Below are 25,426 nucleotides of genomic sequence, written 5' to 3'. Positions count from 1 at the left end.
ATCCATCACTACTCAAAACATTCATCCAATGAACCGATTTCATATGTTCATTTTAATATGGGTGGAAATTGCCACTTTGTTGTTCTTGAAAGCATGAAACTAACACCCAACAAGACATAGTTACGGCTTGTAAAAAGTTTGCTTCTCAGCATGAAATGTCACTTATTATAAGGATTTTCCCTACTCCAGGATTTAGTTTTCACCTTCAACAGAAAAAGACAACATTGAAGAGTAGTTATGACACTTTGCAATACAGTGGTACCTCGGGTTACATACGCTTCAGGTTCCATACGCTTCAGGTTACAGACTCCGCTAACCCAGAAATAGTGCTTCAGGTTAAGAACTTTGCTTCAGGATGAGAACAGAAATCGTGCTCCGGCTAGCTAACATGGTGCTTCAGGTTAAGAACAGTTTCAGGTTAAGAACGGACCTCCAGAACGAATCAAGTACTTAACCCGAGGTACCACTGTATATCAGAAGAGTCTAAGGGCTTGGTAGACAAATGCCAACACAAAACTGGTTCATTAAATCACAAGACTGTCATTTACATGAATCTGAGAGTTCATGTCCACCAACTTATACCAGCATCATGCTACATGAATTTAAAGAGAGTATTCCACAACAAGTAGTCTTAAGATTTCTAATTGTGGCTACAGGTATATTGAAACTCCATAAACATGCACCCTGTGAACACAGCTTTTTACATATGCCATGAAGCAGGGCTTTCTAGTGTAACATATGATAAGAATTTTGTAGATTTGGCAAATCCACACCATGATCAACTCCCACCCGGAAACCAATGTCCCCACTGTGGAAGGACGTGTGGATCCAGAACTGGCCACCACAATCACTTATGGACTCATTGTTAAAACCATGTTTATGGAAGACAATCTTACTTGGCTACGAGCGAGCACCAAAGAAAAGAATGATAAGAATACATACAATTGCATGTATCACAGATATTACGTTAGTTAAATGTGTGTACATAAAACCACTTATTTACCTGGGTTGAGAGTCGAAGCCAAAGTCGTTTGATTTGTACATGTCTGAGATGATATCTAGATCTGAGCTGTAGTATAAAAACAAATGTAAGACTTTAATGTTTAGCAATAATTTCATCCTATGTAGCTATTCTTTACAATGTTATTCACGTGGCGTTAATATCTAGTGCAGGGAAGTCATACATGGAGAACTGTGCTTCTCAGCCACAAAGGGGAGCTTTTTCCATTGAAAATAGAGATAATTAGCCGGGAGCCTAAGATGAGTGAAAGTTTCCCAATCCTCTCCTCCCTCCAGTGCCTCCCAAACATCTGTGAAGGGTTAGGGGACCTCCTGAGCAAAGTGGAATTGGGCCCAGGGAACTGCTGGGAGAATGGGAATGACCCCATAGTGAGTAAATAACCTTTTCCCTGTAAACCTCCTTCCATTCACTTAGGATTCAAGCCACTGTGTTTAAGATGCACCTTTAAATGCTGAAGCACCCCATGTATAGTAAATTTTATCCCTAAATGCAAAACAAAACAAGATTGTTTACATTTACCTCTAACCCCCAACACCATGTTAAGTCAAGCAGCAAGCCAGGTAACTAAAACATCACAGTAAGACACTAAAAGGCCCATAAAAGGTTTGCCTAATTAGAATATTCTTCATCTGGTGGTAGAACATTAGAAGAGAGAAAGCCAAACAAACCTTCCACAGGAGAGAAATATGCAGCTTTCCCCACAAAAAAGAGCCACAAAAAAGGCTCTCACACATTCCAAACAACCTAGCAGCCACCCGCAACCCGACAGAGGGAAGGGCATCCTTCTCAGTTCTTAAGGGTGTGGGGAAATTACATGGGAGGAGACAGTACTTCAGGTCCCAAGCCATTTAGGGATTTATAAGTAATAACTAACATTTTGAATTATGTCTGGAGCCGTGTTTGTAATAACCAATGCAAAAGTTCTAAAATGGGTGCAATATACGCATGAAGCTCTGTTCCTGTGTGCACCAGAGTTGCTGCATTCTGAACTAAATGGAACCTTCAAAGGCCATGTACAGTCTTGCTGTAACCAAGCATGTGTCACTATGATTTGGTCTGGCCTCACCAGAAATGGAAGCAGTTGGCACTGGGTCAAATCCCCCTTGGCCACAGCAGCAAGGTCAGGTCCATCCAGGACTCCCCTCAAACTCCAAACCTTAAAATTTAAAGTGAGCGCTACTCCTTCAGGAACAGGCAGAAACCACCATGCCTCAGGAAAGGCTAACCCTGCCACAAAGAGAACCTATTGTCTGGATTAAGCTTCAATTTATAAACCCTGAGGGTAGCAAGACTGCCAGAATCAGACTTCTAGGCAGCGGGGAGACATGCAGTGGGTCACTGGAATTCTACTGTGCAGCTTTTCCTTCTGTAGTTCAGCGGTTCTGGGAAAAGCTGAGGAGCTCATGGCTCCTTTATTTGTTCCCAGCACCAATTAACTGGAGAGTAGGAGGCACATGATGGGATCTCCCATGGTCTGGGAAAGGAGGTTTAAACCTCTCCATTTCTATGTGCTGAGAAGGCAGGGGGCGAGTGCATGGGTGGCAGTGTGCGTGGCTGATAATGGAGTGGGAGGAAGACTCTGTGTCTGCCTGAGAAGGAGGAGGCCGGTGAATGTCTCTCTCAACACACCACCCACCACCATATATTGCTGCCTGGACTGAGAAGGCTGCCATAGGGCAATGGCCAATATGTTGAGCAGCAGTCCCCCCCAGACGACCTCCCAGAAAGGACATATTGCAGAATGATGCCCCAAAGACCAATATCTGACAGGTGGTCTAGAAATATACCGTTATCAATAATGGTTTTTTTTTTAATTTAAAAAACTGCTATGAGGACCAGTAGAACTGGTAGGGATGCATTCTCCCCCACCCAGCCCCGGCAAAAAATCTATTCTTTTGGCACAGATTGTCAAATAAGGCAGCCAATGTCCTCTTGGCCCCATTCTGAAGTCAGAATGAAATACAACTGGATAATCCATTTCATCCAAGATACTGAAATGGCACAAATGTGCTCAAGCAGCTTTCCAAAGACTGAGCATTTTACACTGGCCTATCATTATCTAACATTGTTGGGTCAAGGGGGGATTTTTTAAAATAAAATGGCTTTAGCACAGCCATCTTAAACTTGGGTAGAACCACATTTCCCTGTATGAAGGCAATTCAATCCTCAAGACCCATGTAGGCATACAAGACCTGGTCTCTTTTATAAACCAAGATAGGTAAGGACATGAAGACTATCTTACACTTCCAAAGATTTTTGTCGACAAAATTGAAAATTATCCCTAAGGAAAGAAAACGCAGGTATGATGGGCACACAACGGAATTCAGTTTTAACTGTGGCATCCAAGTCAACATGAGCAATTTAATCTGCAAAGTGTCAAGCAAAACTTTCACAGTGAGCTGAGTCTCCAGTCATACCTTTCTGCATCACATACAAGTTGCTCATATTTAACCAATCTTTGCATGCCGTCTGAGCAGCAATATCGGTCGTTGCAAGTTCCACAGCAGAATGCTGGACAAGATAGTGCTGGTTTCAGAATTCCATTAGAATTGGTGTATTCCATGCAGTCTTCACAGAAACCTGAAAATAAAGTCAAACAAACAAACAAGTCATTGCGCTACACATGTTCCACAACAAATTCACTACAAATCAGCATAGCCTCTTTTTATTTGGATCTCCTGGAAATTATATACCAACATGCACAAGCTTCTGACTCCTGCATAATTGTAACCCTAAATAGTACATCATTGGAAGGAAGAGAATGATCTCATTCAGAAGGAAAAGCTTATTGAAAGTAGTATTTATGAGCATCTAAAACCCGTGAGGGAAATGTACGGTATATGGGGGAAGAGAGCTGCCAAGCGTTGTGTGTTTTACATGGTTTACATTTTTCTACAATCCATCGTGAAAGAAACAATCTGTTACAAAAGAACTGCTAACTGCATAAACAGCCAGGTGCCCAAAAATGGCTGCTACCACCTCCTTGGTTTGGGCAGCTAAAAGAAATTTCGGAATATAGTCCTTGCCTGCATCACCAGTTCAGCCTTCTCCTGCTTTGATTATCGGCTAGAGCAGAAAACCACTATTTACTACTTAAATATTTATATTCTGCCCTTAAAGTGTGGTGTTTGAGACAGCCCTTGAGTATTCTCTCTGTATCTGTCTCGCAGACTCTCACTGTGTGTGATGCATCTCCCAGGCTACTGCTGTAATTTGAGTCAAGGGCACAAACAAAAATGATGTGGGAGATCTGTGATCGGGGTCTCATGGTTGTTGTTTTAAAAAATTGCTGTATGGGGCTCCAGAACTGGAGAATAATGGTGTCAATGGAGATGGCTAATCCAACCTTGCCTTTCTCCTCCCCATAATTTTTCCAAAGCAGCTGTTTGTTCTTCTGGAGGAGCAATCATGATATCACAAGTCTTTGGCTTGAATCCAGACTTGTTCTTCCACAAAAGGAAGGGCTCCTTCCATTCACTGAACAGCTTTCAATCCAGTGGAAACTCCCATTGGTATAAGTGGGAGTGGGGGAAGAATGTAACTATCATTGATTTCTCCTTTCCTGTGCACCCCTGCATCATCCCTCACACTGTTCTGGAGGGCTGCCCAACCTCCTTGCAGTTTTTCAAGAGGGCCAACAGGAAGAAGGATTCTGCAAAAAACCACTTCACCTTCTTCTGCCAGTGACAGCATCCCAAGAATGGGAGTCTGCTCACTGGATCCAAGCATTTTTCTTAATCTGAATCATCAGTTGAAAATTAAAAAACAACAACATATCACCAGTTTTTAAACATTGTCAGAAATAAAATCTCTTCCAAGGTATCAGGCTGAAGCAGTACTTCTGGATAGTCCCAAAATATATTGGCCTGAAGAGCTCAACAAAATACGGCCATTTTATTTTATTTTATTTTTATATCACACTTCAATATAAATATAATATAAATTATAATATAAATATAATTTATAATATATAAATATAATTTATATATAAATATAATATAAATTCCTAGGGCAGGAATAAAACAGATCCAAACAGTTATTAAAAATGCACAAAACCTAAAAGGCAGCAAGATCTCAAAAGACAGGTAAAAGCAACAAACAGGTCTAAAATTACATCTCAAAGGTTCTGTCCTATGTCCAACATAACAACAAGTTAAGTGCCAGGCAGAATGCTCTGAACTTGAAGTGAGCACTCCATAATTAGGATGCAAGCATTGAAAAGGTCCCCTAGTTCCTGGTGGCTTATCAAACCCACCACAGATGGTAGGGGCACCTACAGAAGGCTATCTGCATCCAAGGTCAAAGCCAGAATTTTGAATTGGGTCTGGAAATGGACAGGGAAGCCAACACCAGTGAGTAATCCACTAACTGGACTTTGCAAACCATCTGCAAAAGCAACCTCAAACAGAGTGCATTACATTAGTCTAACCTTGAGAAGGTTAATTGAGGCCAGGCTGTCTCTGTCCAGGTAAGGTGTTCACTGGTCCACAAGCCTTAGCTGGTACAAGGAACTCTATACTGCAGAAGCAACCTATGCTTCTAATAAGATAGATAAATCAAGGGCCATCCCACAATGTGAAAACCTTTTTCTTGGAGGATCCGGGAGTGTTATCTCATCAAGCACAGGATGAGCACCACTTCTCCCACTTCTCTAGACAGATAACACACTCACTCATGATACCTCTGTCTTCAGTTTATCGGCCTTCATCCAGTCTAATACCGCAGCCAGACATAAACTGGGTAATTCAAAAGATTGAACCTCACAGCAAGATGTTACTTGGAAACATGCCAAACAGTAAAGAATCAACCTGACTTTCTACCAAGTCTGTTCAGGATTGCAACATTAACCTCATACTGGGGGGAAATGTTCCCTCACTCCATTATTGTTGTTATAAGCAGGAGCTCTAAGCCTTCTGAAGGGTCCACCACTGTGCACTGGTTTCTTACTGCTTATTTCAAACTTAATTGAAACAAAACTCAAAAATAGATTTGCTTTCCACAAGTTGACACATATGATTAAACGCTGTAAAGCAAACTAGCAAGACAACTATAATTAGCAATGTTTAATTCAAACCTACATCAGCTGCCAGTTATTTTCCAGGCTTAGTTGAAGGCACTGATTACAATATTTAAAAGTATTCATGGCCTGGAAACTGCATATTCAAGGACCAAGTCAGACATCTATGTGTCTGTTTAACATGTATCTGTCAGTTTGAATATTCACAGGTGTGCAGGGGTGGAGGACGGGAGCAAAACTAACCCCTCAACACCCCACTGCTTTGATTCCCTCCCCAGTCCAGCTCCAATAGTGGAAGTGATCTAGCCGGGGGGGGGGGGGTAGTGGTTGCACTCCAATGAGTAAACGAAGTTTTCCACCCATACTGACAAGTGCATGTTTAACAAACATGTGCACATTTCGTTTGGCTGCCCTTCCCACGTGCTGGCCTCCCCACTTCTGAAGATTGTCTACTACAGCTCTAACCTTCTTCTAGAGAAGTCAAGAGCAGTGGCCAGCAGGCACAGAAACTTTGCAATACTGCCCCAATGATTTTGACTCCCTGAAGAAGATTTTTGCTGGCCTTTCAGACTTCAAGGAGGGAGTCCATCCAAACAGTCATAGTTTGCTATTGATACTGAAGTAATCTGGGGTTTGTTATCTATGTCTTTTAGGCTGCTGTCCTTCACACAGTTGCCTGGCTGCAAGTCTTATTGCTTAATGATTTTTGCACTGATTGTGTTAGCTGCCCTGAACAGCTAATTATGCCCAGGCCAGACATAAACATTTTTTTCCCCAGTTGTTTCCCATAGTGGGTACATGTGCTTTTATAACAACCTTCTGCCTTTTATAACAACTGTCAACAAGCCTGCATTTCTAGAGATTGCGCCCATAGTGTTTGCATACTTTGGAGAGGACTCTAAATCCTTTATAAGGGCTAAAGTAGACATGACACTGAGGACACTTTTCCCGCTGCGATCCCAATTATCAGCCCACCAGGGGATGCTATTAGCATTTCTGAAAATTACATGTTGAATGCAAGCACATGCTTAACAAAACGTCTAATTAGGCTCTGAATTGAATGCTTTGATCTGGTTCAGATAATCAAATTCTGGCCTGTTATCCTGGTCTGTTAAATGACATTAAGTCCCAAATGGGCCAGAATTTTGTACTTTGCTTTTACAACATCTTGTTGTTTCTCTGCACAAAAGTTGCTTTATACAGAGCAGGTGGGGGTGGGGGTACAGATCACTGGATTCCAACTATGAGTCCTAAGGAAATGCTGTCAATTTAAAGGAACAGACTAAAATACTGTATAGGCCAATGAGCTGCTATAGATCTGATAAAGCATACAGAAAAAACACAGGAGGAAAAAGATAAATTATCACTTCAAAACACAATGGCGGCATCCTCCTAATTCATCCTGAAATTCAAAGGTATCTTAATAAAGTCTTAGTCTAAATCCAGGCTGTTTTTCTTGTAGACCAGGAAGACAACACTGAACACTTAGGAGATGCTGCCTGCATGGAGGAAATAAAAGTTGCTACTTTCCCCCCTTTCCCCTTTCCTCAAGATTCTGCCTTTTAACACATTTCCTGCACATGAGAAGGAAGGAACCAGACCACACCGCTGCTTTATTTCCTGTGCATTTGAAGAGGAGGTGCTTTTTAATCAAAGGTCTTCCTTGCTTGACTCTCAGAGCTATGTCAAGGAGGGCTCACCCATTATACCTTTTGTGCCATAAGCTCCGTGTTAGAGTGTGGGGTTTCGGGGTCCCATATTTCACCATTGAATTAGAGAAAATGGCAATTGGGTTTTCCATGGAATGCCATTTGCTCTGGTACAGCACTGCCAGGGCAAAATTTTAAAGCGCTGCTTCGACACAGAGCTTTAAAACATGGTGCAAAAGGAAGTCTGGGTGAGCCTGTAGTTGAAAGCAAGATAGATACAATTATGCTAGACATGGAATTTCGTATTAGATACCAAGCTGATTAGAAAGTACTATTTTAAATATATATATAATCATTTTTATTACTTTTACATATAATCACATTGCATAACATCTTGACTAACATCTTGACGCTGCCCATTTCATGAAGAACCTGAGGCTCTAAAGATCTTTCTAAAGATTGTAGCCATGGGGAAATAGGGCCATAACTCAGTGGCTGAACACATGCCATGCAGAAGTCTCCAGCTTCAGTCCCAGGAAACTCCAGGTAGAGCTAGAAGAGATCCCCTGCCTGGATCTCTGGAGATCCACTGCTAGTCAGTGCCAGCAGTTCTGAGCTAGAAGGATCAATGGTCTGATCTGGTATAAGGCAGCTTCCTATATTCCTATTATAGCAGCAGATACATTAGTTGATAAAGCTTGGCTTGGTCTGTCTCAATATCATCATCACCATCATCAATTAAATATTCAAAGTGGGGAGCCAGGGGTTCAATTTAGAGAGCAATTGGCAGGAGCAAGTTAAACCCTTCCTACAGTCCATCACGTGTTATTTTGAACCCAGGATGCTTAAGAAAAGAGAAATAGTTTCACTAAAACATGCATTACTGTATTTATTGAAAGCGTTGGTGGCTCCCAAAGAGAGGTATCCCAAGGGTGAAATCCTGCAAAAGCAATCACTATGGCTGGGTGGTGTCCCCTCCACCCACCATACGGTCCCTGTAGGTGCACATGCACCCAGTAAGGCTTTCCCTGGCATCCATGAGAAAACCTGAACCCACAGAAACAAAAACTGGCTGGTTGACCGGAGGCTTTCTTCATCCCGCCACTGCTCTTCTCTCCATACTTACTTCTTTCTCTCTGATTGGAATTCCTCCCTTCTCTTGGAAATTCTGGCCAGAGTAAAGGAGACAATGAGCTATGGTGGATGTGGTTTGTGAAATGGGAAATGTGTGGGTGTGAAATGCAAGTGGCTATGGGTGCCATGCAGGGAAAGGGGTGGGGGGAGATGAAACAGAGGAGACTGTTTTTGGCAAAGGAGCAAGGCTCATAGGCTTTCTTATCTTGTAGAGACGGGGGCAGGGGCGGGGAGAGACAGAAGTTGGAGGCATTCCTTGTTTTTAGCAGCAGCAAAGCCATCATACTTCCCACCCAGCTCTGTGGGGAATGGTTGGAAATCTTCTCAGGGATCTGCTCTGTAAGGGCCCCACAGAAGTGGGCTGAGTGGCTGGGGAGCAGTTCTGCAACTCTCCCCAACTAAATAACTCAGTGAGGCAAAAGTACCTCTACACCTGTGGCTTTGCTCTCCTTCCCTCTGTGATCTACTTCACACCCACCCACCCGATAGTATTTTCCCCTGTGGCAAGCATATGCCAAACCTATTGTGTGGGTTCAATTCATTGTGTAGGTTCAACTTGTGATCCATTCTTGACTGCCTTCATAAGCACCTCTTTTAATTCAATGGTGGCTTGGAGGGGAGACGCCTTGTAAAAATCAATAAGGACAACGACATAGATCAATGTTCTTTTGCCATGGTGGCACTGGAAAGTGCTGGATAGGTGATTGTTTTACAATTCAGTCCATGAAAGACAGATGTAATCTGAACGTTGATGGCGGCTAGGGGACAACCTATGTGAAAATCACGCAAATGCTGCATAATAGCCATTTTGTGACTGGGTTTTTTTTTCAGAATTCTGAATGTATGTACCTACATGAATTCTGTAGTATGTACCTACAAATCCCCAGAAGGTTGGGGGGCCCTGTACTACAGAACAAGCTCCACTGAATATAATGAAACTTATTTCCAAGTAAAAATGCCAGCAACTGATCTGTGGGGTCCCAAAGAGCACAGTTTAGGCCAAATGTTTTTTATACAAAGCCACAGGGATTAGTCATTAAGACATGTGGCATGGTGTCATCAGAATGCAGATTACACCCAGTTCTATTTTTTCTGCAACACTTGAATCAGGAGAGGCTGTTTGTGTCCTAAACTGGGGTCTAGATGAAGTCATAGGCTAAATGAGGACCAGTAAATCGTGATACAACAGACCCTGTGGATGGGTGGTTGCCAAGTCTGGAAACTGTGTTGTGTAGCCTGTAGGGGTTGCACTCACTCTGAAGCTACATATGCATGGTTCAGGAGTCTTGTTATATCCACCACTGTCACAGGAGGTCCAGGTGACCTCAGCAGCTTTGAGCACCTATTACCAACTTTGCAAATGTTGGCATACCAACTACGGCACAACCATTCTTGGACAGGGATGGTCTTGCTACATTGGCCCACACACACTGCTATCCTCATTATTAGGCTACTGTAGTGCACTTCATGCAGGAATACAGTGGTTCAGAAGCTGCAGCTGGTGCAAAATGCATCTGCTAGGGTGCTTAGTGAAACAACCAGCCTTACACATATTACACTGGGTGTTCAAAATCTGCACTGCCTGATTACTAACTATCAAGCCAACTTCAAGGTTTTGCCTCTGCCATTTAAAGCTCTTGACTGCCTCCTGCAGTACAGATCCAGCTGAACTTTTAAGATCTTCCACGGAGACCCTGCTGGCCATTCCACAAACAGCAGATTGTCACTGTCTCCTTGGTAGCACCCATCTTGGGCAATCTGTGAAGCAGAGACAGTAATGGCTTTTAAATGCCTCTTTAAGATGCACATGTTTACCCAAGCTTTCATGGGCTCTTGCTCTTAATTATTTTTTTGTACAGTTTTATCTGTGACATATGGTTGTGCTCTATTTTTAGCTTGTATTTGTTTGGTTTTCAGGAAGTAGCATTTTTGTCGGTTTTATGTAAGCCACTTGGAGGTGCTATTGTATTAAGCGGTACAGAAATATAATAAATAAATGAATACACAAATCTCCAACCAACCATTCAACGCAGGAGCACAGAAAATACTTCTCCACCAGCACTGCAATAGAAGGCCTTACACTACTGGTCCTCTAGCCATAGTAAGGAGATCAGAAGTGAGCTGCAGGCTTACATGCTACCCTCTCCTGTGGTTATTCCCCTTCCTTGATCAATATTAATACTGGGGTAGTGAATGTTATTTCTGTACTGATGTTAATCATGGTAAAGAGACCAGTACTGCTGCATTATGTACTGGCTACAGTAAAACTTTCAGATTAGGACTAAAGGAGGAGTGTCATGGGTCAGAGATCACTCTGCACAACCAGTGGTGTAGCATAGCAGCACATGGCCCCGGGCACATTTTCTGGAGGAGGAGTGACCAGGAGCCCCCACAATAGGTTCCCATCAGACCCTGGTTCTGGAGCTGCAGAGGCAGCTTCCTTCAGTGGAGCTCCACTTCTGGGTCACGTCTGACCCAGGGGAGTCAGTGGCAGAGAGCTGTTGCCCCTCTCCTGGGTGGGGATGTGCCACATGCAGCTCCTCTACAGCGGAGAGAAGCTGTGGGGGTGAGGTGAGCCACAGCCGGCTCCATTTGTGCCCTACCTCCCTCAGGGCGTGCCCCAGCCCTTGGCCTGTGTTTGGACACGCTCCACCACAGTGCACAACTAAACAGCCTTGTCATGCTCAAAGCCACATTTCTGCCCAAGATTACGACTCCAACTTAGTTGCTAAAATGCCATAGAAGGCCATCACAGTACTTTCAGTTATAAAGTATCTGGTTACTTACACCGTATAAAAGATCAAATAGGCTGCTCGGGATAGTTACATGGGTGTTGATGAACACTCCTTTATCAACTGAAGGAATCTTTTCACAGTGAAATGATCTCATATCGCTCATGCAGTTTTAATCACTAGGAGCGTAGGTGTATTGGAAGGAAAGGGAGACCTTTCACTCCGTTCTATACTGAATGGCAGCCACTCTCTAGGTTACAGGCTGTTCAGGGCTCTGCATGGAAATGTTGGGGATCAAACCCTACACTGAACCTGTGCTATATGCCCCTGAGCTGCGAGTGTTCCCTCTGGAATTACTTTTCACAGCCTCACAAACTAAGGCTTAAAATGTGGAAGTCATCCCACAAAAGGAAAATTATATATTAAGATTTAGATAGTGCTGTCGCAGATATAGGCTCAGAGGCCTGTGGCATTAAATGGCTTCAAGAATGGTCTCAGAAAAAATGTAAAAATGATTCCAGTATGCAGCCAAGGTCAAAGATTAGTGACATCTGAAAGGCTACAAACTTTGCAAGTTTTACCGTCAAGGTTATGCAGTATAAAGCACAGTCATATAAAGACAAACAGTCTTGCAACCCTGGAATTGACATGATACAATTTTTTCATTCCTGAAACAGATAAAAAAACTGCAAGCCCTTTTTATGGAGGGGCAGGGAGTGCAAGCAAAGGTAGCACAAGTAAACAGTGGGGGAAATTCAATGTAACACTAAGCATATTGCTGCTTCATCAGCAGAAACAGATGAAACAAACTGCCCTGTCCTACCCCACACACTGTTCCAGTGGTTCTCTAGACCCTCCACTAAGTTAATTTGTGGGGCACAGGAAGAGGAAGGGGGGAAGCCCCATTGAGCTAATGGAAGTCCTGGTGCAATGAAGTTGCTACATAACTAACTTAGGTTCATTCACTTCATTGGGCCTTCTGTGAGGACTAGGTTGACTACAGCCCAGAATTTACTATTTGCAGACAGAATCTAGGTCGATGAATAACTGAAGTAATATACACACTGGGTTATACATGACTGCTAAACAGAGAACTTCCACTGTATGCACACACCATGGTAAGTTATTATATTACAAATTTAATATGAATAAATAAGCCTTTAATTTCGAGTGACAAACCATCATTTTTTTCTCTAATGGCCAATGAGACTAGAGAAACATACTTGAGTACTTCCTTGTGCGGAATGTTGGGTTGTCCCTCCCTTTTTCAGCGGTAACAACTTAATTTGTTAAAAAGAGCACTTTTTTCCTTCAGATATCATTTGCAAAATGTTCTGCTCAGCTACAAACACTGCACTAGTTCAAGAAGTATTGAGCAGAAGATAGCAGCATTAAATGTATATTTATTTAGTGGCAGCAGTGTGCAAAAAAGCTAAACAAATGTATGTCCCTTCTATAAAATATTGTTTTGTGTTAATACTTGGATTCCTTGGCCCAACCTTTAAGGGAAGAGGATGTACTTTATCTTGACTTTTGCATTATTTACAGTGCACTTGAATACACTGTGCAATGAGACTTGCCTCCAGGTAAATGAATACAGAATTATAGCCTTAGTCCATCTTGCTACATCTACTGACAAATATTTTTTGCTTTTTTTATTTAGTAGCATAAGATTATCTGAGAATTGTAAAAGTTTTCAGCCTCTCTCTCCGCTTTCACAGGAAAGTTACTCCATGTTCTAATGCTCCCACAAATCGAACATGTTTCCTTATATATAGCTCTTATTTTCTCTCCATTTGATAGCTTTCTAATGTTTATTTTTCTGTGGTGAGTTATTGCTTAACTTTTATCCTAAGCTGCCTTAAGCACTTTTTTAAAAAACAGAAACACAGACTATAAATCTTTTAAATACACAAATACCTTTGTTGCTATAACTGTTTTCGTGCCCTTCACTATCAACACTTCTTTTTTTAAAATTGTTTTTATTAAATATTTTCTTGGGTTACAAAAGTACACACATCACCTCTGTTTTCAGATCACAGACCCTGGTTTTGATTTGTTCAAACACCAGCAACTACTCCTTAAGCCCTTAGGCATCAGCCTCAGGTTTAAAGTGTGTATTTGCCCCTGCAGCAAAAGTCCATGACAACCTTTTAAACAAAAACAAAAATCTTCCCTTTATGCTGCGTTCCCTCAACCCCACTTCTGCACAAGATCATCGACTGCTCCTTTCATAGCCTCAGTTTCTTCTACAATGGAAATTTCCTGTGTTATAAAAAGCTGTGTTGGGAACAACGTAAATCATGGATGTGGAAGCATATGAGAAAAGTGGGAGGCGCGCCATCAAATGTGCTGGGAAAGCGAGAAAGGGTGGCTTCCCACTCCCATGGGCACCACGTAAGCACAAAGCAGAAAATCCCACTTTGCAGTGTCTTTCAATATTTTCCATGAAACCCTCAGTTAATCTTCAGGGGCCTCTAATCTCCTGTGCCTTCACACCTCACCTTTTAAAACAAACAAACAAACAAACCCTTTGCTCACAGAGCAGCTTTACATCTGAAAGACAGCCTAGATTGGCATATGTACATCTATGCATATGAAGTGGAGGGAAGTGGGTGGCGCTGTGGGTTAAACCACAGAGCCTAGGACTTAAATCCCCACAACGGGGTGAGCTCCCGTTGCTCGATCCCTGCTCCTGCCAGCCTAGCAGTTCAAAAGCACATCAAAGTGCAAGTAGATAAAAAGGTACCACTCCGGCGGGAAGGTAAACGGTGTTTCCGTGCGTTGCTCTGGTTTGCCAGAAGTGGCTTAGTCATGCTGGCCACATGACCCGGAAGCTGTACGCCGGCTCCCTCGGCCAGTAAAGTGAGATGAGCACCGCAACCTTAGAGTTGTTCGCGACTCGACCTAATGGTCAGGGGTCCTTTACATATGAAGTAGCATATGTAACATGTGTCCATGCCATTCTTCATCTCAAAACTGCAACAAAACCCATGGATATTTAACTACTGTATGGCCACATCTACCACCCTTTTCTCTTCCTTCCCTCTGTTCTCTGCACAGCAAAATGTTTAGCACAGGCCTGCATTATTTGGGGCCCTGATGAGCTGAATGCAGGCCCCCAACCATGCCCCTGAAACTTGCCAGGTGCTCACCAACTCCCTTGCTTTTGAAGCTCCTGGCAACAAAAGTCCGGTGGTTTTAGTGGGAGGGTGTGTATTTTAGGGCTGGAAAACCTTCGAGGTGTAGCTGAACTGCAAGTCCCATCATCCCTGACCATTGAGCATGATGGCTAGGGCTGATGGGGGTTGGAGTCCAAAAGCATCTGGAAGGCCAAAGGTTCCCCAGCCCTGTTTTATGGCAAAGGCAGAAAGATGGTGACACCAGAAACGCAAAGCCTGGTCCCTCAGGAAGGCCTTTGGGGGCTAACAAGGCACAGCATGCTTTGACTTATACTAATTAGGTATACTTTGGGTTGTGCTATGTGTGCTTTCTTTGTGTAGTAGTTGTTATACTAGAAAAGCAGGAAGTTTACTGAGCTCCTGATCAGCTGTGTTTAGCTTAGGACCACAACTTACACATTTCTACTTTAGCTTTTAAGCGCCTCTAGCCATATACATAAACAAAATTTTAAAATGTCCAGAACAAACTTAGTTGGTCTCTAAGGTGCTACTGGACAATTTTTAAAATTTATTTATTTATTTCGACTGTGTCACACCAACACGGCAATCTACGTGAATCTAGTCAAATACATTCATCTCCCTTTTACTGGAAGTCACCATGTACATTGGTATCTGTTGCTCATCTTCACACTGCCTAAATTTAGAGTGTAACTTTAAGCAACTGTATTAATAATTTTGTGTGAAACACCTCTTGGTCAAGTAACTTCTTCCTCAACTGTTAGTTCCTTCAGAGGAAGAAGAAGAAGGAGGAGGTGCTTCCTCCTTTTCTTCCTCTTCTATAATCGCCTTGTGTGAACCACTCTAGTCTAACCTTGCCTGCCTCACCATTGTTGCCCAAGTCCCCTCTACTCCATTCCTAGGATTTCAGTTGCCTGCTTCAAAATCTACTGCACCTCTCCTAGCAAGGGCAACCCTGTCATAAAGTGACATACAGCAGATTACTTTGGTCTCAGTACTGGAGCACAAAAGCCTCCTAACTCCAACATTTGTGCCTTGCCCTCCCCATTTTATAGGCTTGGGACAGATAACTGCAGGGAGCAGAGATTCTTTTACTTCCAACGCTTAGCTTATATTATCCCCCAAATAGCTCTAAGCCAGAGTGGAATGGGCGGTTTTCATAATAATAATAATAATAATAATAATAGTCTGAAAATACTGCTAATGTTCAAACCTTCGCTGTCTTTTATTTATGACAAGAAGTCTTATTTATAAATATCTTGAGGTGCAGACACGCAATTCTGAAACGCAGCAGACCTAGTAGTAGCAGACAATCGGGTGTTAACCGCTCCCCCCCCCCCCACGCGCCAGTCTGGGAATATGAAAAGCGGGTTTTGGTGAGGCCGATGGCAGTGACACTTGAGAACAATCTCACAAAAGAGGCCTCGGAGGTTTTAAGAAAGCAAAAGCAAAAACCGGGAGATTCAGACACATACACGCACGATGAGCCACGAGTGGGGCCTCGGCGAAGAACGAACCAATTGAGAACGCCCCTGAATCAAACATGAGAAGGAAAACAGGTCTCTGTGTGACAGAGGGAGCGCCAGCTTCTTCCTCGCCTCGACAGCCCTGGATGTCTGCTCAATGCATCTCCTTTCTTAGAAGTTGCCCAGTGTCCGAGAAGAGAGCCTTACTTAACCTTCTCCCCCCGCCCCTTGCCATCCATAGCGGATGCGTAAAGCACCGCCGAGCCGCCACCAGCTGGTTATTGATCGCTGAAACGCAGAGCCGGCCACTTCTGCGCCTCCCCGCTGCTGACGCCTCGGCTCCCCCTCGGAGGAACTTCTCCCGGGGCAACCCGCCAGCAACCCGCTCCTCGTCCCTCTTCCCTTCCCACCATTGTTGACGCCAGGCAGGCAGGCAGCCCTCGCCCCCCTCCTCCTCCTCCGCCTCCAGGGTCTCAGAGACGTCCCCCTCAACTTCGTAGCGCGTCACTCACCGCCAGGCACCAGGAGAAAGAGCGCCAGGAAGGCGCAGGAGGTCAGGAAAGGGCTCCGGGCGCAGGCCATCCTCCTCCTCCCCTCAGTCAGCCCGCGAGCAGCTGCCACAGACCCACTGGGACGACTCCGCGCCTCACAACTGAGTGGCTCGCGTTGCCCGAAAGCGAAGAGCCGCGGCCACGCCTCCTCCCGCCCCCTCCTCCTCCTCCTCCGGCTGCTTTTGCTCCAGTTGTCCCTGCGAGCGCCTGAGCGAAATGGGAGTTCCGCGGCGGCGGCGGCCGTCCTTTTGCCGGCACCTCCCTCCTGCTTCTGCTTCAGGGCTGGCTCCTCCCTACCAGGTGGTCATTTCCCCGAGGGTCATGGATGAAGAAGCCCCAGAGCATGTGCAGAGCCTCTCCGTCGTCCCCCAGCGCCGCCCAACTTGGAGGTGTGTTCCCACACCTCTGGGATCAACAGCGCTATTCTGTGCCTGCTTCCCCGGAAGGAAGCCCCACTGTGTTCGGTGAGATTTACTCCCGTGTAATCGTGTATAGCGGGAGGTGGGGCACCCTGTAGCCATCCAGATGGGAGCCGGAGTTCAAGAACACAGGTTCTCCATACCTGCTGTGTAGGACTGCAACCTAAAAGTCCCAAGATCCAGCTCTGACAACGAACTTCTTCCTTACAACCCCTGTTGTGGCTCTTTAAAAAGAAAGAAAGAAAGAAATAAATCAATTACTGGAGCTCCCAGGGCTGAGACCTGCCTTGGAAGGAATGTCCTCTGGCCAGAAAGTTCTGCTCCTTAATCCCAGTTTGCGCAGGATGTCTGTAACTGACCAATGGCAAGAAATCATTCTTCATGTGGCTGGGGAAACCCAGCCAAATAGGCGGGATAGAAATAATAATATATCATCATCATTATCATCCTCATGTACTACTTTATTGTTATCCCACTTGTGTTGGGGCCCCCCAAGGTTCAGCCAGTCAGTTTACAACCAACCTTTAGTGTGGAGGTTGGAATGGGAATAGAAGTAACACTGACAAGAAGGCATCGTGTTTAGCCCTTCTGTAGCCCACAATTATTGTAGCAATTGTAATATGCTGTGCAATATGGTGGATGATTATTAATTGTATTTTTGGAGCTTTTATTTCTTCGAATGTATTTTATTCTACTGAAATATGAATTCCTTAGAATTCAATATGTGCTTAATTTATGCAGGTTACTTGCAGGTTATCTCAAATTTAAGTAGTGCAATACGTTCCCATTGGGTTGAAGAACAGGATGTTGGCTCTCAACGGATGGCCTTTGGAGGATGAGGAAATGGCCTGTCCCTGTTCTCTGGGCTGATGTTTTCCTTCCCTTTGTTGGTCATCAAGAAGTGTTTGCAAAGAAATGACAGTTTGGAGAAAGGCAAACCGGGGACAGACAGAAAACAACTTTAATGGAGAGAGTAATCTATTCATCAGTTGTATGATTAACTGATTACAGTTTATTTAATGGCTTGCACCCATGGATATAATCCTACATTACACATGGGCAGAGCAATTCAAAAGGAGTGTGGCTCCTAACCTCCCCCTTTCTGACAGTTTTATTGCCATCAGGAATATACAAACTAGGCCAGCTTCAGGGCTGGTGTTGAGGTGTGTCCTTCATTCCAAGGTGTGTGTTGGGGGAGTGGCATGCTCCTGCAGCACATCCTTTTGGGTGAGTCAAGAGGGGCAGCCTCCTGATGGATGAAGCATAAGTCTCTCTCTTTCAGGATGGGCCTCACCGTCCGCAGAAAGGGAGGCCCAGAGGATCCTCTGGTCTCTGCGATCCCTCCCAGGGACTGCAGCCTAGCCCATTTAACTGTCTTTCTTATTTCTGTAAATGTGTAGAAGTTGGTAGGATTCCACAACAGTGATCAGAAGGAAAGATGCCATGGTCTCTTGCAGGTCCTGCCAGCTTTTTCCTCATCAAAGCTATTTTGTCTGGAAATGCAACACCTTATTTTTTTGCATGTGGAAAATTAATTACCTATTTATTGTTCATTGGAATTGTTTCCCTTTTCAGCATGAGCTTCTATGCTAGCAAAATGACGTTTGTGGCAGGATGCCACATTTCTTAGCCTTGTTACTACATGCTGAACTTAAGAATATATTGCTGCATTTCCTCCTTTGTTCCCTCACAATAAATTGCACACTGCTGCAGGCCACACCTGCTCATTACCAAAGAGAAGCAGAAACGGAAGGGCATGCCAATTGCAATGCCAGTGGGAGAGGTTTACAATAAATAAAAACTTTTCAGTGAGGAAACGGATGATGACATTTCCTTCATGTGACCACATTCGCACGCCCTCTTTGTGCATCTAGTCTAGCAGTGGTGGCACCTGTGTAGGTGTAGACTCTGAGACACCTTTATTGCAGGTCCACCTTTCCAATTACTTCTTGGTGGATAGAACTGCTGTCTTTTTTTTACAGGTAGACCTGACATCCAGAGAACTCTGCTGAAGTCCTCAGTTCTTTCATCCCACCCAGCATTCAATTGAGCTGCTGCTGCTGCAAGTAACTTCATAGCAACCCCCCAACACACTGCATTTCCATAAAACAACCCAACCCAGCAGGATAACAACAATGGAATACACTTCAGGGCTGTCAAGCACTATTTAAGTCTCACCCCCACCCCCACCCCCGCAGCCCTTCACATAGCAAAATATGTTACTGCTCAGGATCCATGATCCCTCAACCACAGATCCACCACCTACAATATGATATAACAATGATGGGCTTTATATGTGATTTTGGTAACAGCAGAGTAATTTTTTAAATGCTACAATTTTATTTAATACAGTGGTGCCTTGGGTTAAGTACTTAATTCATTCCGGAGGTCCGTTCTTAATCTGAAACGGACCCCATTTAGCTAATGGGGCCTCCTGCTGCCGCCACGCCGCTGGAGCCCGATTTCTGTTCTTATCCTGAAGCAAAGTTCTTAACCTGAAGCACTATTTCTGGGTTAGCGGAGTGTGTAACCTGAAGCGTATGTAACCTGAAGCGTATGTAACCTGAAGCGTATGTAACCCGAGGTACAACTGTATGTGAAATAAGTAGGAAAGATCAAAACCCTTGTTTTTGTCACTACCTTTTTGTTTATGAACTGAAACACTTCTGCCCAGTCGCAGCTAGCTAAACTCATCAGCACCTGAATTGTTTTCTATGGGGCAGCAATCACTTCTTCAATAGGGAAGTTACAGATAGGTAGCCGTGTTGGTCTGCCATAGTCAAAACAAAAAAAAATTCCTTCCAGTAGCACCTTAAAGACCAACTAAGTTAGTTCTTGGTATGAGCTTTCGTGTGCATGCACACTTCTGTGTATCTGAAGAAGTGTGCATGCACACGAAAGCTCATACCAAGAACTAACTTAGTTGGTCTTTAAGGTGCTACTGGAAGGAATTTTTTTTGTTTTGTCAATAGGGAAGATTAGCATAAAAGATTAGAAACTAAACCCAAAAGTCTCTTGGTAGAGACAACCGGCATTTCAACTCTAGGCTTCAGCTTCATTAACATGTGATCCGCTTTCCTAAATGTCAATAATTGCTGTGACTCATTTATTGTCTGGAAACACTGAGAAGTGCGATCAGGCAAGTTTTTCACAAAAGGAATGAGGAGATTAGTGCCTTTGCTCCACACCTCCTTTCTACAAATAGTAGAAAATTCCTTACAAATGCTAGGTACCCAAATGAGCCATGATATGCAGATTCCCAGCTTGCTTGCTTGCTTTTTTTAAAAAAGGAATTGCATTGTTGCTTTTGGTAGATTGGGATGGGGAACCAGCCTGCACACATGCAGCAGGGTGGGGTCTTCCCCTTCCAGGGTTGCAAAGGTAGTGCCTGAACACTACTGTTTTCCTGCCATTGGGTTGAGAAAGGGTGTTTGTTGATTATTCAAGGCAGCAATTGCTCCCTCACTCTGTGCACACACCATACATTTAAAGCACTTGACATCCTCAAAAGAATCTGGGAGCTAGTTTGTTAAGGGTGCTGGGAATCTTAGCTATGTGAGGGGTACACTACAGTTCTGAGGTTTCTTTGGGGGCAGTCATGTGCTTTAAAAGCATGGTGTATGCACAGCCTTCAAATATAGCTACCGGTATGTATGTGTAGCAAGGGAGGCAATTTGTTGCTTTAAAATGCAAACTTCTCTTCTTCGTCAGGAATGATAACCCATATACAGGAAGAAAGAAATTATCCAGTGGCCAGTCTTGAAAGTTTTTGCTATATAAAATTAATTAAGAAGATTGAATCATTAAGGGTATTATATCTGATAGCTCCTCTGTTTAATTGTGAACTTGACCAAAGAAATAAAGGCCAGTAACTCTGCTGCCCTGTAAAAATAATCTTAAAGCTTCAAATATAATTCATTCTATTTGATTAACATGATAACTATTTTTTCAAGCAGCAGTCAAGGAACGTGTTAGAGATAATTAACAGATGCCTGCTGGCCTGGAAATGAAAAAGCAAGGAATGACTCATTGTAAACTAAACGACTTTCCATTTTCCAAGCCCAGAAGTCAAAGCTTCGTTTGTAGTTCAACTAAGCCCCTCCTTTCTACCACAACCTACTGCCTTCCCCCTGTGGTTATTTTTCTAGCCTGTTTCCCCAAGTTGAGAAACAACGTACATGCCAGCAGTGATTCATTTCGCAATTGGTAGAACTATGAAGAAGCAAATGAAGAACCATAATGTAACATTATGGAGGATTGCTGCTCTAAATGTGTTGTAAACATTTTTTGCTTACTGGCTAAATCTCTTCCCCCCCCTTCTTTTTAGTGGTGAGGCCGCCTCCTCAAGTTACATTGAGAGGTGTCTAAAACTCCCCTATGTTATTTTTCCATTGAAAGTCACCCACTTAAAATTGGTTATTTGCTGCAATTTTAAAAAGAATTGGGTCAGAAAAGAACCCACCACCACACAGCACAGTCCCAGTAGGGACCAGGGCTCCCCCCCCCAGCTGCTCTTTGTAAGCAAAGAAATTTGTCCAGTCACAAAGACATGATTCAAAAAGTAGTCACATCTAGCCTGACCCTCACATATCAAAATATCAAGGCTTGCTTAGTTCTCAGATCTGATTCAGATTCACATAGCAGAAAACAAAATCCTAGGACAGAGAAACAGTATCGAGTCAGAGAACACTAACCCTTCCCCCTTGACATTTTGATTTTCTGTGTGCATGATATTCCCATGTCTTAAATAAATCATGTGAGTCTGGAGTCTGAAGTAGTACAACCAGAGATTAGGTTTACTGTCTCATCTGCTGTTTTTCAGAACGAGGCCTAAAGCTGTAGCAGAAGCACTGCTATAAAACAGAGGTAGGAAACATCAGGCCTGAGGGCCAGATTCAGCATTCCAGGCCTCTCCATCTGGCCCTTGGGGGGGGGCCCTTCCCAGGCAACACCTCTTCCCAGTTCATATCCGCCATCACTAGCCTACACCCTGCAGTGGTTCTGCTGCGCACCCTCCTTGAGTGCTTTTGCCTGTGTGGAATCAGCCTGAGCTGTGATGATGCCTCTTGTGTGGGGTGTGTGGCTGCTTGTAGAAACGTCAACTGTTAGTGTACAAAAGTAAATGTCACGCTAGTTGCTCCACCCACCACTGGCATGAGGTCTCCAGAAGGTTGCCTGTGATATAATATAGTCTTCAGGCTCCAAAATGTCCCTCATCAGTGATAGATAAGCCTTTCCTACATCATAGAATCCGCAGGAAAGATCCCACACCAATGAATATATCCTATAGGGAGGGAGGAATTCAACATCACACCGTTACAAACATTCTGCTAGCACAAGTGTTTCTGCTCTCCAAACTCATGCTGTTCTGTGGGGTTCTCCCAGCCACTATCACCCTGACACAATTTAGCAGGGTGTATGAGAGGAGGAAGATGGGACGCGGGTGGCGCTGTGGGTTAAAGCCTCAGCACCTAGGACTTGCCGATCAAAAGGTCGGCGGTTCGAATCCCCGCGGCGGGGTGCGCTCCTGCTGCTCGGTCCCAGCGCCTGCCAACCTAGCAGTTCAAAAGCACCCCCGGGTGCAAGTAGATAAATCGGGACCGCTTACTGGCGGGAAGGTAAACGGCGTTTCCGTGTGCTGTGCTGGCTCACCAGATGCAGCTTTGTCACGCTGGCCACGTGACCCGGAAGTGTCTTCGGACAGCGCTGGCCCCCGGCCTCTTGAGTGAGATGGGCGCACAACCCCAGAGTCTGTCAAGACTGGCCCGTACGGGCAGGGGTACCTTTACCTTTACCTTTATGAGAGGAGGAAAGCCCCATTGCCATAGTGGAAGTCCTTCTATTAGCGGGACCTGGGGACACAGGTAGCGCTGTGCTCTAAATCACTTAGCCTCTTGGGCTTGCTGATCAGAAGGTCGGCAGTTTGACCACTACGCAATGGGTTCAGTACCCATTGCTCTGTCCCAGCTTCTGCCAACCTAGCAGTTCGAAAGCATACCAGTGGGAAGGTAAATGGCATTTCTGTGTGCTCTGGCACTTGTCATGGTCCTCCGTGCACCAGAAGCAGTTTAGTTATACTGGCCACATGACCTGGAAAGCTGTCTGTGTACAAACTCCAGCTGCCTTGGCCTGAAAAGCGAGATGAGTGCCGCACCCCATAGTCACCTTTGACTGGACTTAACCATCCAGAGGTCCTTTACCTTTGCTAGCGGGTCCAGTTAGTTGAATCCAGGCCATGATTCATGCATGGTGAAACATCACTCTTATTGCAGAGAAGCAAAACTCTGCACTTGGTGACAGTGTTGTAGTTAAGATTCCACCTGCTTAGGTAACTTCTCTATGCTAGGAGTGTAACTACATATGTTAAACGTTTTTAATAGTTTTCAGTTCTTTTAATTAAGTTTTTATTGTACTTTAAATTGTACTGTTTCAGCATGTTGGTGCTTGCAACCCTAGGCTCCTTTGGAATAACCTAATTAGTAATAATAACAAATGATACATGTAAATGTCTGTTACTGATGCAATTTTTAAATGTAAGGGAATTTAAACGGAGAAGCAGCAGCAGCAGGAGGAGGATGCATAGCCCTTCCTCTCTTGCCAGTTGTTCTTCTTTTTAACTGCTCCAGCAAAGTGACTTTCCCCTTGTGAGCTTAAAAAAGCCATGTTATTATCTCTCCCGTGCCCAGATAGGTCACTTTTTTGTTGCCATTGCTATGATTGTGGATGTTTTGTTCGCCCTTAAATTTATATTGGCAATTTACACAGAAATGCATAGCTTACTTTGTAGCATCCTGTGTTAAATATCATGTATACACTCCTCAGCTGCTGTTTTTATAAGCTTACTGAGCATGGCCCATGTTACCTGATTAAATAAGCCCCACCTGCAGCCTAGCAAACCCTGCCAATTTCCTCTTGGCTGCTTTTGGTGCTTGTGGAATTGCTTCACAAGCCTCCTTCCTTCTGGCTGCCTTCTCACTGTTTAGTGACACTGCCTTTATTCCCCAAACAGTGTAAGGGATTCGAGGCTGCTAACTAATAGAGAGGTGGGGACCCTGGATGGAACTGCTGTTGTGCAATTAACAGCAGCAACATCTGCAGAGATCAGCAAGCGAAACTGGAGCATCATCACCTGCTGTTGATATTTAATGCTGTTAAAGCTGAAGGAGCAGGAGTAGGAGGGGGGACCCCAAGATCTAACCTAGAATATAGTGCCTTATTCCCACTTTGTAGTGTGGGCAGCATGGATAGAAGACGCAAGGAAGGAGAAGGCTTATCTGTCTTTAAAACACCTGGTGCAGAGCAATAGCCATCACAAACCTCCAGATGTGACTGGGTTACAACTCCCATCAACCCCAACCATAATGGCTGATTGTCAGGGATTATGGGAACTGGAGCTCAACAACATCTGGAGGGCACCATGTTGGATATGCTTGGTGTACAAGATGGACTTTTGGTAGGTGCAGCTTTGCTTAGTTTGCAGAACAAGCTGCAGCAGCCAAAGATGAAAGACATAGGGTGAGGAACCCTTTAGGCCACATCCCCATGGTGGCAGGGTCAGCAGGCAGAGCATTAAATGTGAATGTTCTCCTTTTGTAGTAATCTAGTTTCTGCACATGCAAACATTCCTCCTTATCTTCCAGCCAGGCAGGGGTGGTGAGAGGTGGGGCTTGGGGTGGTACAGGACCAGGAGAGAGACCTGGGGGGCCAGATAAAAAAGCCTGGAGGTTCCCCATGCCTGGTCTCTGATATGTGTTTCCTTTAATGCTATCCAAAGAGACACAAGGCAATTGCATATGAGCGCACTCATGTCCGCCATATTTTTGCACACCTCTCCTGGAGATCAACAACCACTGCGCTCACGAAACAGGTATCTTGATTTGTTTTAGTCAAGCAGTTTGTCTGACGTATGCACAAGCAGCTGAACTGAAGGGATGACTGAACTCTGAAGCAGGAGTACTGGTGAATAATTCAAGTGTGCAACAGGGCAAAATTGCAGCCAACACAAAGGCCGAGGAGAAAGGAAGACTGTTTGCTGCATAGACTTTTGTTTTTAATAGGGAAGTTTTTAAAGAACATTTTAAAGAACATTAAAGAACACCCATTTAAAAATAAATGGGTACGGTATGTTTATGGCCATATTTTCTTACTATGCACCATTCAAGCATATAGGATTGCTGGGGGTGGGGGAAGACAGTATTCCTGTACCTGTAACAGCAGCATGGCAAGCAGTAATTAAGCAACTAATTACAGCATGTAGGTGCATTTTCTGTACCGCAGGCTGAAAAAAGAGCTCGTGG

The 25,426-nt window shown here is 44.1% G+C and overlaps 2 protein-coding genes across 2 annotated transcripts in view; one reads left to right on the top strand and one right to left on the bottom strand.

The window, feature by feature from the left end:
• Positions 1-16,803, bottom strand: part of SHISA5 (shisa family member 5) — a 37,142-nt gene extending 20,339 nt beyond the window's left edge. Inside the window, exons 1-3 of the mRNA XM_028718832.2 lie at positions 16,672-16,803; positions 3,439-3,601; positions 1,004-1,069 (exon numbers count right to left, since the gene is read on the bottom strand). Coding sequence (XP_028574665.2) covers positions 1,004-1,069; positions 3,439-3,601; positions 16,672-16,741 — 299 coding nt within the window. The 5' untranslated portion in view covers positions 16,742-16,803. The remainder of the gene's footprint in view (positions 1-1,003; positions 1,070-3,438; positions 3,602-16,671) is intronic.
• A 187-nt stretch (positions 16,804-16,990) lies between these two features.
• The window catches only part of LOC114590875 (uncharacterized), a 28,555-nt gene continuing 20,119 nt past the window's right edge, over positions 16,991-25,426 (top strand). Inside the window, exon 1 of the mRNA XM_077924809.1 lies at positions 16,991-17,174. Coding sequence (XP_077780935.1) covers positions 17,036-17,174 — 139 coding nt within the window. The 5' untranslated portion in view covers positions 16,991-17,035. The remainder of the gene's footprint in view (positions 17,175-25,426) is intronic.

This window comes from Podarcis muralis, chromosome 2 (genome assembly GCF_964188315.1).
Source record: "Podarcis muralis chromosome 2, rPodMur119.hap1.1, whole genome shotgun sequence".
NCBI lineage: Eukaryota > Metazoa > Chordata > Lepidosauria > Squamata > Lacertidae > Podarcis > Podarcis muralis.
This window is presented reverse-complemented; position numbering and strand designations above follow the sequence as displayed.